This window comes from Physeter macrocephalus, chromosome 11, assembly GCF_002837175.3.
Source record: "Physeter macrocephalus isolate SW-GA chromosome 11, ASM283717v5, whole genome shotgun sequence".
Lineage (NCBI taxonomy): Eukaryota > Metazoa > Chordata > Mammalia > Artiodactyla > Physeteridae > Physeter > Physeter macrocephalus.
The window spans coordinates 58,884,567-58,901,070 of NC_041224.1; the positions used below are offsets into that span (position 1 = coordinate 58,884,567).

Below are 16,504 nucleotides of genomic sequence, written 5' to 3' on the forward strand. Positions count from 1 at the left end.
GGTAATAACCCTTCTAGGCCTTTTCCTGTGCATGTCACACACACATCCACAGACACACACACACAGAGGCATATGCACATAAATATATGTCTTTTTTCAAAATAAATGATAGCATGGTAGTCTGCTCTTTGCTCTTTTTAAAATTCAATATTTCTGGGGGATATTTGCATGTCTGTACATAAAGATCTGCCTTATGCTTCAAAATGACTGCAGTATATTCTATGAACATAGCCTATGTCATTGTTTTCAGTGATTCTAAACTTAGTAACAGTATTACAATGATAAATCAAAGTTGACTCTATTCACTTGGCTACAACTGAACTTATTTCCCCCCTTTTCAATCTACACATTAAATATATATATATATATATAGAGAGAGAGAGAGAGAGAGAGAGAGAATGTGTGCGTGAGAGAGAAAGAGAGAGATATTAGTACTGTTCACCAACTATTTCTGGCTGTCTTCTGCCCTTGGAATTGGGTGTGACCAAGTGACTTGCTTTGGCTAGTGATATGTGAGCAGAAGTCACCAGTGTCATTTCCCACTGGAATCTTTAAGAGTGTGTCCACAATTTGTCTCATTCTTCTTCCCCTGCAGAGCAATCGCAGAAGCACTAAAGGGAGCCTCCATCAGCCTAGGTCTCTTGGTAAGGATGACACAGAGTGGAGGGACAGGGAATTCCCCGGAGGTCCAGTGGTTAGGACTCCACGCTTTCACTGCCGAGGACGTGGGTTCCATCCCTGGTCAGGGAACTAAGGTCCCACAAGCCGCGTGGCGTGGCCAAAACAAACAAACAAACAAACATTTGACACCCCAGAGTAGAGGGACATATAGCGTGAGCAAGAAATAACCTTTGTTGTTTTAAATCACTGAGATTTGAGGGTTGTTTATTGCTGCAGCACAACCCAGCTAATCATAACTGATTTTACATATATAATATATACGTGATATATACATTATATATCATATGTACATATCATATTATTTAAAATATATATACATTTATATATTTTTATATATTCTCATATATATATATATCCTACCCTTCTAAAATTGGAGAAAGCTTAAAACAAGTAGTTTGAAAGAAAAATGTGTGGTTTATTACAGCCTGCTCAGTATTAATCAACAATACAATTAATAATACACTTTTTACTTCCCGTTTAGTTATTTATCCTTTTTACATTTTCACTAAGATGATGAACTTAATGCCAGTGGAAATGAAACACCATGCTATCAATATCAGGCATATCACACTGGCCATAAATAAACAAATATGTTGTGTGGATATGTGGGTCTGTGGACTTGCTTTTTTAATCTCTAAATGTCACTATGCTCTGCATCTATTAATGAGGCTGTAGGTTTCAGGTTATTTTCTTTGGCTTAATGTACATTTGAAATAACAGTGCTCTGCGGGCTCAAAAAACAGCCCTTCTCTCTTGCTTCTGGATGGGGGATTGGCAGGTGCTGTTTGCATTAGGGAGTGAGGAAGTGCTTTTCTCTGATCAAGTGATGCCTCAAGCTGATTAAAGAACGTTGTCTGTAGAAGTGGAAGGGGATCAAAATGCCTTCAGTGCTCCAAGTTAGAAAAGACAAGGCCTTGAAGGCTAATATGATGAATATAACAAGAGCCTTATGGTTTCAATGAAAGATATCAAAGAGCCAAGCCTTTTCTCTCCTGGGTAGAATATTTTTTAATGATATCTCTTAAATTGTCAGATTTAATAGAAAAAAATGAGAAGAAAACCCTCCTGCTTTCCCCCACCCAAACACTGCAATCAGAGAAGTTTCCTTAATCATGGCTCTGACCCCATCACAATTCTACACGGAAGATGGGCTGCAAATACTGGCAGCCAGACTCCCACTTTCCTGGGTTTGATGACGGCAGTCAGAGACACAAGAATGATGCCTCAGATGTGATGATGACATTTTAAATTTAAAATTAAAATATTCAAAAATGCCAAGGCGACCTGTCACCTGTCACAGTGGGATTTTAAGAGAGGATCTTAATCTGGGGGATACAGCATCACTCCTCTGTAGCAACTAAGGGGTAAAACAAAAGGAGATGGTTCTTACTCACCAGATCCCCTAGACACACTGCCTGCTCCAAGTTGATCCTGTGTTAGCAAAAGGGGCTGGACTCTATGCAATGATTCCTCAGTGAATTCTGGGCCCAGCGTAAATCAGTGCTACTTAAATATTAATAGAACGTGGGTTTGTATTGGTGGAGTTTTCTCCTCCTTAGCTTGAACTAACCAACGCAGCATTATCTATCGTTCATTTACTTTCATATAGCCTCTGAATTATTGGCTTGGTTCTCTCTTTTTTTAAAAAAAAGTCATTTATGCTGCTCTCAGATACTTAATAAATACCACAGTTTTAAATATAACTTATTGAGTTCAAGTGTTTGTTATAAAGCTTTATTATGGTAGTGCTATGGTCTGAATGTTTGTGTCCCCCCAAAATTCATATGTTGCAATCCTAATCCCCAAAGGTGATAGTATTAGTAGGTGGGGCCTTTGGGAGTTGCTTAACTCATGAGGTGGAACCCTCATGAATGGAATTAGTGCCTTATAAAAGAGGCTCCAGAGAGACCCCTAGCCCTTTCTGCCATATGAGGATTCCATAAGAAATCTGAAACCCAGAAGAGGACCCTCACCCAACTATGTTGCCACTGTGATCTCCAACTTCCAGACTCCAGAACTGTGAGAAATAAATTTCTGTTTTTTTATAGACTACCCAGTCTGTAGTATTTTGTTATAGCAGCCTGAACAGACTAATACAGGTAGGCAGGATTCTAAGATGGTCTCAGGATTCCTGTGCCCCAATGTACACACACCTTCCCCAGGTTACTCAGTTAAACACTGATCTAGGTGCTGCTGTGAAGGGATTCTGCAAATGCAATTAAATTCCCAAATCAGTTGACCTTAAAATAGAAGATTATCCTCAGTGGCCCTTAAAGGAACTGGGTTCTCCAGGTGAAAGAGATTTTGAAGTGTGAAAGGGTCTATGGAGGGGCCACATGGCAAGGAACTGTGGGTGGCCTCCTAACATCCAGCCCATCTTTAGAGCCCTGCCTAATATCCAGCAAGAGAAGAGGGGCCGGGGTCCTACAGCTGCAAGGAACTGAATTCTGCCAACAACTATGTGAGCTTGAAAGAAGACCCCAAGCTTTAGAAGGGAATCAGCCCAGCTGACACATTGATTTCAGTGTTGTGAGACCCTGAGCCAAGAACTTAATTTGGCCATGCCCAGGCTTCTGACTCCAGAAACTGAGGTAATGAAGAGTGTTTGAAGCTGCTAAGTTTATGGTAATTCGTTATGCAGCAAAAGAAACCTAATACAAACAGATACAGGCCTTGCTCTGGCCTAAAATGTAAAGAAAGTTAAGTATAATGTAATTTTAACTTTTGGCCCTCATTCTTCTTCCTTTAGAACAAGATAACAAATGTGTAGTTTAACATGCCTTTTGATTATTAAGTAATTAAATTTAAAGTTTAAAATCTAATACTTTGTTTATATTTATCCAAAACCTGGAGGATTTCCTAGAGGTTAGGATTATTACTAAGTACTCCTTATTCTCTTTTCCATTTTTTTCCACAAAATTTCTAGTGTAATTATTAGGTTTTAGAATTCAAAGTTTATCATTGTAAGATATAAAATGGAATTCACTTTCCAAAATTCAAACATACACAGTAACAAAATAGTAAAATAAACAGGAAAACTCCTTGTAATACATTCATCCAATGAAATAACTCTACACCATGACTGGTATTTCACTGGTAATAATAATCCTACAAGATGAATGAAAACAATTTCATCAAATAACACCAATACAAAAAAAGTAAAAAGACAAATAGTAATGTTCCTATATTTGAATTATAAATGGCTATCCACATAACTGAATTTTCTTTTAGTCTGCTTCAAGACTTAAAGGATTTTCTTTTTCTTTTCTGTATTAATCATTGAAGCTTAGTTTCTAATTAATTTTGGAGCATCTGGATCTTTGAGCTCCTTGGATGAAGGTATTGTTTAATGCTAAGGTTATGTGCTGGTTTGGTTTTTGTCTCAAATAATTGGTTGCATTTTAATGGCAACATATGAAAGGCCAAATTTCAACAGCTCAGATACCAGCGCAGAAGGTACTTTAGCTGAAGCACCCTCCCCCGAAACAAAAATCAATGAAACAGCGCCCCTTTGTGGTAGAAGGGCAAAATTATCGGTACGTTAACAGTACAGTAAAAATCTTGCTGAGATACAATTGGTAAGCACAAAATAATTTTCTCTTTTAAAAAATTAGAAAGAGTTAAGCAGAACATTTTAGAGTAATCATTGCAAAGTGGATTATGGGGATTCACAGGGTGTTTAGAAAGCCAAAAGGGAGCTATTGTATCTGCTGGGAAAAAGTGAAAATCAAGGATTAATAGCCTTTAACACATAGGAAATTAAATTATCCCTAACACAAGTAGCAGAGCAATCTCAGCAGCAGTTTGTCCTCCAATGACTCTTCCACTGAGATGGAGCACAAATGAAAGTAAGCTTCACATAAATGGGATAATGTTAGACATTTACATGACCCTTTAGAGTCATTGACTCGTTAATACTGATACTCAGCAACATCTGTTTTGCTAGCTGTATTTTATAATTGAAAACACTAAGGCCCAGGGAAGTTAGGAAAGTAGTAGGGTCAATATTTGAAACCCATTGTTTCCAATTCCCTAAACTAAAATAACTTGGTTTATCCAATGGTCCACTACATAGAATGTACCCCATTCTGTACCTGGCTGTTTACCAGCTGAAAGGTGGCATGCCTGGGTCATTACTGCCTGGACTCTGTAACCAAACTGCTTGGGTTCCAAGTCTTGCTTGAGTGTGTGGCCTGGGGCAATTATTCAGTCCTCCCGTACTTGGGTCTCCTTGCCTGCAAAATGAAATTGGTAACAGTATTACAGTCCAGGCATTGTTTTGAGGATTAAATGAGAAAACACAGGAAAAGTGCTTAGAGCAGGGCCTGGCACCTAGCTTGAGAAACATCAGCGGTAAGTAGTTGATGCTGCATAGATTGACAAGCTCTTCAAAAAGTTGCCAACTTTGCGTTATATTTAAAGACTTCTAGGATGCATATCAGATATCAACAATGGTAAATTACTTGGGAGAAGTAGACTTTGCATGCAAGCAGAACTTCACCGTTTTTACTTGGCGTCCTTCAGAATTGCTGGAATGTGTTGCAACAAGCAGGTTAATAAATAAAGACAGAATATTTCAAAGCCTGTTTCAGTAATCCCCTCTAGCCCTTGGAGCTCACCGTCCAGAATTCCTTTTATATACTTAACCTCCCTGCCCTCTTAGCTCTTTGTAAAGATGCCCCACCCTCTCTGGGCTAACCCTTGGATGAGTCCTTTTGATTATAATCCAGTGGTTGCTGATGTCTGCACTCCCAGGGCGCCTCTGCAAAAAAGGCAGGCAAACACTACAAACTCCTGTAGCATAAACATGCTGGTGTTCAGCCTGAAGGAGACTGCAGTCAGGCACCAGGTAAACCGGACCACAATCAGAGATTTCTATCAGCAAGAGTGCACTACAAGCTGTCACAGCATTATGCTATCTGGGCACCAGGTTGTCCATCTGCGCTCGGATTGACAAGGAAAGGGAAAACTGCAAAGGAAGCAGGCCACCAAGCATCCTTCCCAGTGTGGCACTGAAATTTCGAACTGCTGGAGAATCCTGAAGCAGTTTCATCAGGACTTTTAATATCCAGTGAGGAGTTTTTAAACAAATAGGCAAGTCTTCGGCAAGTTCCTTAATCTCCTTTGTAAAGTGGGCGTGTATTCGTTAGGGTAACACAGCTGCTATAAGAAAAGTTTATTTCTCCCCTGCAAGAGACCCCTGTGGATGCTCCTGGGTAGGCAAGGCAGGGCTGTGCTCTGCACAGTTCTTCAGGGAACTATGAACAGTTCCCTGAAGAACTGCACAGTTGGTGCGAGGGGTTGGTGTGTGTGCTGTCTAACATGCAGGCTTCCAAGATCCCCTGGGCTTTGGCATCCATTCAGGAACAGGAAAGAGCAATATCCATGGGAGGTTTTTAAGGGTCAGGCCTGGAATGGGTGCCATTCCATTCTGTGGCCACACCTATCTATGTGCAAGGGAGGCTGGGAAATGTGTATCACCTGTGCCCAGAGGAAAAAAGGACATGGATTTGGTTAACAGAGAGCCAGTCTCTGCCACAAGAAATCACATATAGACCAGCACTGTAAAAAAGAGGTGAGACCAGAGTGGGCCGAGCTGGCGTCTTCATAGGTACAAGAGCTGAGGTGATGGTAGAACCAACTGACTGAGGGCTAAGGGGTCTGAGTTCAGGACAGACAACGAGTCACCAGTGGTGCTCACCAAAGGGTCTCAGCGCACGGCCTTCAAGCCAGGAGGGAGCAGCCGCACTACACAACACTAGCACCCCACCCCACACTTTTTCGACCTTGGATGTGTTTTCATGTGACTAGTTCTGGCCAATAAGCAGAAGCAACATGTATCACTTCTGGACTGAGCTTTTAATTGCCGATGTGGGCTGTCTCGAGGGCTCCCTTCCCCCTGCCAATGAACAGCAAACAGTGTTCCAGTGAGGACTGGCTCCATCAGCCTGGGCCCTGGAGAAAGAATACACAATGGATCCTACAGGTACCCACGCAACATCTTGTTTTAAGTCACTGGTATTTTTGAAGTTGTATATTACGACAGCATAACCTAGTTTATTCTGACTGATAGAGAAACATATTTGTACCTACAAACGAATCAACAAAAAGGCATTCTTGTCCATTTTAGATCATCAGCTCCAAGAACTAAGGGAGCATGCTTTTGAGAACATAATTTGTACATTATTGCTGCCATGCAAGCAAAAGAAGTGGTTGATGGGCCTTGGATTATTTTAAATACTGATAACATCAACTTTCAACAGGCCCCAGACATACTCTCGACCTTAAAAGATCATTAGTCCCAATTTAGAGAAAGTTTAAAGTTACGAAATGCTGAAGAGAGATGTTAAGGACATATAATCAGAAGTAAATGAAAATGGGGGAGCTTTGGAGGGAATCACAGGCAGCTGTTAGAAGCATTTTCATGTAGGGGTCAAATCCTGTTGCTTGTCTGTCCTCTGGGGTCTCTAGAACTGACCTCCTGCACTGCTGGTTGCCTTATGGGCCCTCCTAGTGCTCTGGTCTGTGGACCAGCACTGTAATGTTCACCTAACTTGTGAAATTCTGTCTCGGATCTCACTCATATCGTCCCACACTGCAGATAACTTGACATGAAAATGCAGTGAGGGGAGTTCCCTGGTGGCCCAGTGGTTAAGAATCTGCCTGCCAGTGCAGGGGACACGGGTTCGATCCCTGGACCAGGAAGATCCCACATGCCACGGAGCAACTAAGTCCGTGCTCCACAACTACTGAGCCTGCGCTCTAGAGCCCGCGAACCACAACTACTGAGTCCGTGTGCTGCAATTACTGAAGCCCCACGCACCTAGAGCCCAAGCTCCGCAACGAGAAGCCACGGCAATGAGAAGCCGGTGCACTGCAACAAAGAGTAGCCCCCGCTCGCCGCAGAGAAAGCCCACACGCAGCAACGAAGACCCAACGCAGCCAAAAATAAATAAATTTATATTTTAAAAAATGCAATGAGTGCGGGAACAAGACTTTTTAATATGTTCCCCTAGAGTAAGTGATCAAACAGGATACTCTAGTTCTGCTCACTTTAGCATAACAGGAAGCGCCAATGTTCCCAGCCAGCTGGTTGAGCTTCCTTAACTATTGCTCAACAAGTTGACTATAAACTCCTTGGATACAGAGCTATATTTTATTCATCTGTGAATAGCATGGTAATTAGTGAAGAGCCTGTTTTGGATTCAGTCAGATTCTGGCTTGAATATTGATTCCATCATTTAATAACTGTGTAATCTTGGACACTTAACCTCTGTAATCCTGTTTCATCGTCTGTAAAACGGGGATAATAGTGCCTGACTCCGTTGACTTGTTGTGGAAATTAAATGTGACACTTCTTTGTAAAGCTCCTGATGCAGCTCAAAAGTCTTTGTTGAGAGCTTGGAGGAACGGTGGCTTCCATCCAGCCAAAAGTATGATCTCAGAAGATACTGTGTGTTAGTCTCTATCAAATTTAAAGGAAAATTCCTTTGCCAGAGGCTGCAAACGCCATCATGTTGAGGTTGAATAGATAATGTTTACCTCAAAGGAAGAGATTAGTTTCCATTTTATCTGCACTGTTTGAATTTTTATATGGATTAAAAATACAAGAAATTAAAAATAAATACAGCTTTTTAAAGGGGAAAAAATGTTGGGCTGGCAGGGGTGCTGGCTTATTTGCTGGCTCTTTTAGCTCTTTCAGTGATAGCAAGAGCAACAAACAGAACATACTAATAATTGTCTATATTAATACAAAACACTAATAATTATCCATATTAATAAGGCAGCCCCATTCCCATATGAACCTGGGGGTAGAAACAAAGTACAATAATCCTTCAGAGTTGCACCAAATCTTCGCAAGACTTTAAACTAGCTTCCATGTACAGACGGTTCCGCCTTCCCATGGTTCCACTTACAATTTTTGGACTTTGCCATGGTGTGAAAGTGATACCCACCTGGAATTTTTATCTTTTCCGGTCTAGTGTTACTCTCCCATGATGCTGAGCAGGGCAGCAAGTCCCAGCTCCCAGACAGCACAGGGTAAACAACCGATACACTTGCAACCATTCTGTTTTTCACTTTCAGTACAGTGTTCAATAAATTACATGAGATACTCAACACTCATAAAATAGTCTTTGTGTTAGATGATTCTGCCCAACTGTAGACCAATGTAAGTGTTCTGAGCAGGTTTAAGGTAGGCTGGGTTAAGCTGTGATGTTGGGTAGGTTAGCTGTGTTAAATAAATTTTCAACTTAGATGGGTTTATCAGGACGTAACCCCATCGTTAAGCGGAGGAAGACCTGTATTATGGTTGTCTCCCTTAAGTCTTTTGCGTGGTTTCCACCCCTCCCAGGCAATTCCACCCCCACGCAATTGTAAGGAGGGGAGAAACTGAGGCGGGGTTGGGGGGAGACTGTGGGCCCAGCTGCAGAGCCCACACCGGCGGCCTCCTGCTGCTCTCAACCCCGGGACGCGGGCCGTTACGGCGGTTTCGGTGCGGAACCCGGAGCGCTCAGGCCGCCGCCAGGAGGCCGGGAGCTCCGCGGAGACCAGGCCGAGGGGGCGGGCCCGAAGCCTCGGCCTCGCCTCCGCCCGCGCCGCGCTGCGCCCGCCGCTTCCCAGCCGCTTGCTCCGGGCGGCCTCGCGGGGCCCGGAGCTGTGCCCGGGGAGCGCCGCCAGCATGCTGCAGAAGCGGGAGAAGGTGCTGCTCCTGAGGACCTTCCAGGGCCGGACGCTGCGGATCGTGCGGGAGCATTACCTGCGGCCCAGCGTGCCTTGCAACAGCCCGCTCTGCCCGCAGCCCGCCGTCTGCCGCAACGGTCAGGGCAGGGGGTGGAGGCTGGGGAGGGTGGGCAGACGAGGACCGGCGGGAGCGAGGCGGCCTGGGCGGGATCGCCGGGGCCCGAGACCAGGCGGGCGTCAGGGCGGCGGCAACGGGGTAGAGCGTCGGCCGTGAGGCGGAAGGGCGCGTCCCACAGGCGGAGCGCTAGGCCGTGGTGGCGCCGAGTCCGAGGCTCCCGGGCCTCCGCCGGCCTCCAGGCATCACCCCCGGCCCGGCTGCAGGTCGGGCGCAAGGGGCCGGTGGCTTCCGAGCCGCAGAGAGCTGGGCCACGGCTCCGCTGTCGCTCCACACCGACTCCCGGACTGCTCTGCCTGGAAAAACGAAAGGGCCGAGAGGCAGGCGCCCTCGCAGCGCAGAGGCCGCTGTTTGGGGCTTTCCGAGGGGCCTGTGGGCACTGGAGCGTCCTGCCCCCAGGCTCGCCGCCGTGAAACCCGGAGGACCCGAGCTGTGGGCCCTGCGGTGCGAGCAGGGCGCGCGGAGCTGACGCTCTGCCGCTCCTCGCTCCTCGTTGTACATTTCTTTGCTTTGCTCCCTGCCAGCACCGAGGCCTCAGACATTTATCCAGTGGAGAACCCTCTTGACTGTAGGATTTGTGGATCATCTGGGCCCTCATTGTACAGGAAAGTCATGGGGAAATTGGATTTGGGTCGGCTGCCCACTACACCTTCCTGCACTTGATTTCTAGGCTGCTGGGGTGGCCGACTTAACGATGGAGGTTACTGGTTCTCTTCCCTATGGTGGGAGAGGAGCGTGGTGGTCCTTTTCAGCGAATATTTGGGATCCTCAGCTTACGGTTAAGGTGAACATTTCAATTACAGCTTGACTAACCAGCTCCGAGACGCGGGCTAGGTGGAAATGCCACCACCCTCCCTGCTTGCACTGAGCATCTTTTCTAGTCAATTCAGTCTTTTTGGCCCTTGGAGACTTTTGAACACGTTCACAAGCTTGAGACACAACCGACTTGAAATGGCTGGGCATAAACAAGTGGTTAACATGTGTATTTGGGGAGCCCCATTGGAATGTGAGTGTAGGTCAATAGGTAATATATAGTTAAGTTGTTCTGAAGATTTGCTTGTTTTTGTGTGTTTTTTTAAAATCCGTCATCTTTTACACTACTGGCAACACCATAAACCACGTTGAGCTTTTATTATCACAGCTTCAGAAAAATGAAGGTGCTGAATTTACCTGAACGTTGGACCTCTACCAAAGTAGATTTGTCTTGTCTTTTAAAAACTTCACAGTGTAGTTAAGATTGGAAGTTGTTCTGCATACTAGGGCACCGTGACATTGAAATCGTATTAAACTAAGTTTGCAAACGTTGTCTAATCTCTTGTGTTTTGAATTATGCTTCAGATGGGAAACTCTTGTCTAGTGACGTGACTCATTACATGATCCCAGATTGGAAAGTCGTTCAAGATTACCTCGAGATCCTTGAGTTTCCTGAATTGAAGGGAATTATTTTCATGCAAACGGCTTGTCAAGCTGTGCAGCATCAAAGAGGCCGGAGGTATCTGTTTCGCATTATTTATTTATTTATGGTGCGGATTTTTTTTTCCCCCTTTAGAAAAGGTTCCTTGTTCCAGAGAAAGGGGAGGAATTCATTATTTTCGTCAGAAAGGACTTTTTGAACTAATTTGGCATTCTCTTTGCCAGTGAGGAATGCAGTAACATTATTTTATATTTCTGGTTCAACACCTGGCCAAAAGATCTGACTGCAGATCAGTAAACTGCAGTGTCCCCAAGATGTGGATATTTAAGATTCTTGGCTTTTGGTTTGCATTTTTATAGTAGCAGAACTATTGCCTATATCACGTTGAAGATTGCATGTTATTTAATCTTCTTATTTATAGATATATTGTTTCAGATACTTACATTTTTTCCCCTTGGGAAAAAGAAAGTATTTTAAAATTTGAGCCTCCTTTATTGTGGAGGCAAATTGTACTTGTGATTTATTCAATGAAACCAGAATTAACTTGTTTTATTTTTAGATTACTGGTATAACCACCAACCATAGGAATTGTATTTGCTAAACAAAGAATTTCTGATTGAAATCAGTCTAAAATGCTTGCCTTGTACCTAAATGAAGAACAGTTGTTAACCTTTTAAACAAATACTTACTCTATAAATGGTTTTGCTTCCTTTACTTTGGGAAAAGATTTGTGATTTGAACTTGAAGACTGTATGGAAACAGCATATTAGAATTACATACCCAACCTCTTAACACCACAAGTTAAGCAGAAATTATGTGTTTATTCTTTTTCAAATGTTGTGGTTTCTTCAGACCTTGGTAGTAAAAGATGAAGTGTGTTTATTTGTATATGAAAATGATAAGTTGTTCTTATTATATGCTCAGTTCAAAAAAATATGCATTAACTAGGTTGTGTGCAGGCTTTTCAGATAGAATATTTTTATATGAGCTTGAAGTTGATTTTGTTCAGACACAAAGATATAGATGTTTATACACATCCAGGCTTAAATGCTGCTCCAGGTGTCATATTTCAATTTCTGCTACTAAAATCAATTTGTTGTTATCATGTGGGTTGCTAACACACTGCCGAGCCTTTTCAACTTCTGTTTTCTAAAATATTTTTAATATTAAAGATTGTTTTAAAAATCAATTCCTGGGACATTCAAAAGCAAAGAATTGGAATTTAAATGTCTTTTTTTCTGAACATTTCAAAAGTAGTTAACTTGATGAAAAATGATTGGTTTTCCATTGCTTTACCGTGTCTCTGAATGCACTAAACGTGAAAACAATAGCTGAGGAGTTATGGAACAGGCCCACAGGATAATACTCTGGTTTTGCCAATGGTGAGCACTTTTGGAGTTCCTAGTTCCAGGCCTTCTGGAGTACAAAAAGAAGTCTTGTTCCCTCTCTCAACAAACTTGTTGTTTTGTTGGGATTAAATGCAAGAAGCAAGAAGGTAATTATGACATACCTTGGACACATGTAAGATAATTTAATGTGGACTATGCAAAGTGCAGAAGTAAACATGGGGTGTGGGGATTTGAAAAGCCCTCTGAAGGAAGTACGTTTGAGACTGGTCTTAATGCAGGGAAATGAACATGATTGATGAAGAGGAACAAGAGGCAGGAAAAGGAATCAGCAAGTTTGGGTCTTTGTGCTTTCTTTACCTGTTAAGCGACCAGCAGGTGTATTCAGGATGAAGCAGCTAAAGGACCACAATTACCTAGGCCCTGGAAAGTGTCATATATTAAAAGCTAACTTTAAAGTTGATGATAGCCATTCAATATGTAAGATCCAGGAGATTTGCTTGATTAATTTGGCCTTCATAAGTGTTATGGATAAGTTATTTGAGTTTTTGTATTTAACCAAAGGTGGCCTAGCAGAGGCTCTCTGGTGCTTTGCTTCATTTAATGTTGGAAAACGTTTTGTTTTTCAGTTCTTCCTCAGAGATTTTTGAGATGCTGGTAAATAATTCATTCCATTTTATATGCTTTTAGGAATATTATTGCTTAGGAAAGGTTTGTCGGGTGAAAATACCTAGTCTGGACTAGTGTCTGGTAGAAGGATGCCTTGCTTTCTCCTTTTGACGCCCTCCTGAATGCCTTCTGTATAGCTTGAATCTCAGTTTCTTAGTACATAACATAAGACTGGAATCAAAATATTATAGTTGGAGAGGATCTAAGAGGTCAGCGTGATCCCCATCCTACATCAGTGTTACTCAACATGAGTAATGTAGTCGACTTTGTTTCTAAAAGAAAAAAATTCTCATGGATACCCAGTGTTAATTTAAATTAATTTATTGTATTGTTACTTAAATATGTTTCAACATAAATCTAGGCATAAACCCTCATACCTAAGTACTTAATGCAACCCTAAACTCAAATCAGACCTTCAAACTAAACAAGGCTACAAATGAATATTAATTTAATGTGACCAATGACATTATTTTACTGACATGAAATCACCAGAGTTGGGTTTAATACTAGAAAGACACAGCCTCTATGGCTACAGGCATAAGCTCTATATTTAATATGATTTTGTAGTTTGATTTCAATAATATCAATGCAGAAAAATGCCTGTCCTCATAAGTATGTTATACAAAACAGTATGAAAAATGTCAAGTTTTTCATCAGGATAATCACACATTCTGCTATCTAACAATCCTCAAGTGCTTATTTACTGAGGGCTCATGTGATATCCCTGTAAGGCTGATCTGTCCACTGCCTTCAATCATGTGTTCAGGTGTTCATCTATGGATCTACAAATATTTATTGAGAGGCTCTATGTGCCAGTAACTGTGCTAGCACTGAGCATACAGTGGTGAACAAAAGCAGACACGCTCTTGAGGGGGAGACAGGCAGTAATCGATAACCAGAGAAACAGATGGAGAAGTGAGCTGTGACAGGCGCACTGAGGGAGGGGTGCTGGGCTCAGGAGAGCCCAGACTAGGCAGGGAGGAAAGGCTTTCCTGAGTGAGATGCATGTGCTGAGCTCTAAGGGATGAGTGTGAGGAAACCAGGCAAAGAAAGGAGAAAAGCTTTCCAGGTGAGGAAACTGCTGGGCAGGGCCATGGGGAGAGAGAACGTGGAGAATGAGGGAGGAGAGAGCCCTGGATTGGATTATTGTAGGCCCCCATAGGCCTCAGGGATGTGGTGAAGCGTTTTAAGTAGGGGGGATAGCATGATCAGATTCCTGTTTTTAAAGGATTACTAGGCTAGTGGAGAAGAGGCTTGGAGAAAAGAAGAGGAGGCACTTGCTTTAGTTCACATGAGAGATGTTGGTAGCTTAGAGATGGAGAGGGAAATAGACATTTCTAAAAGCTGTTTAGTAGGTAAGATCCATAGAACTTCCTAAGTATATAACAAAGTGAATTGAAAATATGTCCACACAAAAACTTGTGCGTGAATGTTTGTTCATAACAGCTCTATTCATAATAGCCAAAAATGGAAACAACCCAAATGTCCATCAACTGATAATGGTTACACAAAATGTGGTTTAACCATACAATGAAATATTATTCAGCCATAACAAGGAATGGAGTACTGATACATGCTACAACATGGATGAACCTTGAAATTATTATGCTAAGTGAAAGAATCCAGCCCCCCACAACACACAAAAATCATATATTGTATGATTCTGTGTATATGAAATGCCCAGAATAGGTAAATCCAAGAGACAGAAAGTAGGTTAGTGGTTGCCAGGGGCTAAGGGTCAGGGGGAATGGGGAGTGACTGCTTAATGGGTATAAGTTTCTTTTGGGGGCTGACAAAAGTGGAGTTAGATAGTGGTGATGGTTGCGTAATGCTGTGACTACACTAAAAACCATTGAATTCTACATCTTAAAAGGGTGAATTTTATGGTATGTGAATCATATCTCAATAAAGCTGTTTTTTTTTTTAATGTTTATTTATTTATTTATGTTGGCTGCTCGGGGTCTTAGCTGTGGCATGCGAACTCTTAGTTGGGGCATGCCTGTGGGATCTAGTTCCCCGACCAGGGATCAAACCCTGGGCCCCCTGCACTGGGAGTGCAGAGTCTTACCCACTGGACCACCGGGAAATTCCCACTGTTTTTTTTGTTTTTTTTGTTTTAATCTATAGGACTTAGTAATGGATTTAGATAAGTGAGATAAGGGAGAAGGTGGTGTCAAGGATGACACTAAGGTTTCTGGCTTATGTAACTGGATAAAGAGGGGGAACACTGGAGAAGGTCGGGGGTGGGAGGTCGTGAGTTTGAGGTGTCTTGAGGCTTCCAAGAGGGCAGGCAGTGACACCAAATGACATTGCAGCCTGAAGCCTGGTCCAAAATATACTCCATTAAAAATGTTTTAAGAATATCACCTAATATAAATGGAAATAGAAACTTTTGAAATTCTTGGAGAAAACTCAAGGACCTCTGAATTTAAGTTTAGGAGACCCTACCTGGGTTCTGCAAAAACTGAAATGCAACATTGAGTACAGGACTCACTTCCTTGTACCTCTCGCCACTGGTTGTGGGACACCCACTTCTAATCCTCAGAGAGTGTAGTCAGCAGGGGGAAGGGATGTTGCCTCTGAAGGTAAGATCACCATTGAATAAAAATAGTAAAAAAAAAAAAAAAAAAAAAAAAAATCAATCTAGAGAAGGTAAGTTTTGCTGTCCGCATAAGAAATTGTCTGAAATGTTTAGATAATGGAGATTTCGAAAACACTTTAGCCAGACCAGGGAAACTAGGGTTTTTCTGTAAGCCTGGAATTTTTAAAACTTCAGATAATTTTATTGTACTTGACTATCTGGAACTGTTGTCCTGTCATTCAGGACAGACTTGTTCAAGGCACCATGATGTTCTTTGCTGGCTCCATGCAGAATACTCATATATCTAATTCCATCATATGCACCACCAACCCTAACTAGCAAAAAATACGACTGTGTTGTATGGATGCACTATTAAATTATAACCATAAGCCCACATGCCTACAAGAAAACCCGACTGTCACACTCAGAGTGATTCACTGTTTGTTTCCTGCTTTCCCCATTAATATTCTGTGCCATTTGTTCATTTGTTTTATCTGGCTGATAGGTAGCTGACAAATGGAAGCACACACTAAAAGTCTAAGGAAAATATATGAGAGTGAAACTTAAAATTGAGAAAATTCTTTTTGTTAAGTGATATATGTTTCTAAACATTGGCAAGGATTGTCATTACTTTCATTTGGCGGTAAAGCCCCCGGGTCTGGCTTGTGGAGCATCAGTATTTCGAGAGGATAGGATTTGAGAAGCCCCGGGTTTAAAGTACGGGTGTGCTGACCAATGCAGTGATGTATGTGAAGCCTAGCAAAAGAGTAACTGGGCTCTGAAAATGTCAGTTTGTCCCAGGACATTTTTTTATTTTTATTTTTTTGCAGTACGCGGGCCTCTCACTGCTGCGGCCTCTCCCGCTGCGGCCTCTCCCGCTGCGGGGCACAGGCTCCGGGCGCGCAGGCCCAGCGGCCATGGCTCACGGGCCCAGCCGCTCCGCGGCACGTGGGGTC

At 42.6% G+C, this 16,504-nt stretch overlaps 1 protein-coding gene across 3 annotated transcripts in view; it reads left to right on the forward strand.

Annotated features, from left to right (window-relative positions):
* Positions 1-9,284: 9,284 nt before the first annotated feature.
* Positions 9,285-16,504, forward strand: part of DIS3L (DIS3 like exosome 3'-5' exoribonuclease) — a 35,472-nt gene continuing 28,252 nt past the window's right edge. The window contains exons 1-2 of one of the 3 annotated variants that reach the window (XM_024128840.3): positions 9,285-9,500; positions 10,877-11,030. In XM_024128840.3, the coding sequence (XP_023984608.1) occupies positions 9,362-9,500; positions 10,877-11,030 (293 nt within the window). In that variant the 5' untranslated portion in view covers positions 9,285-9,361. Of the gene's footprint in view, positions 10,323-10,876; positions 11,031-16,504 lie in introns of those variants that run through there. The other 2 variants (XM_007127847.4, XM_007127848.4) reach the window with 2 other exon arrangements.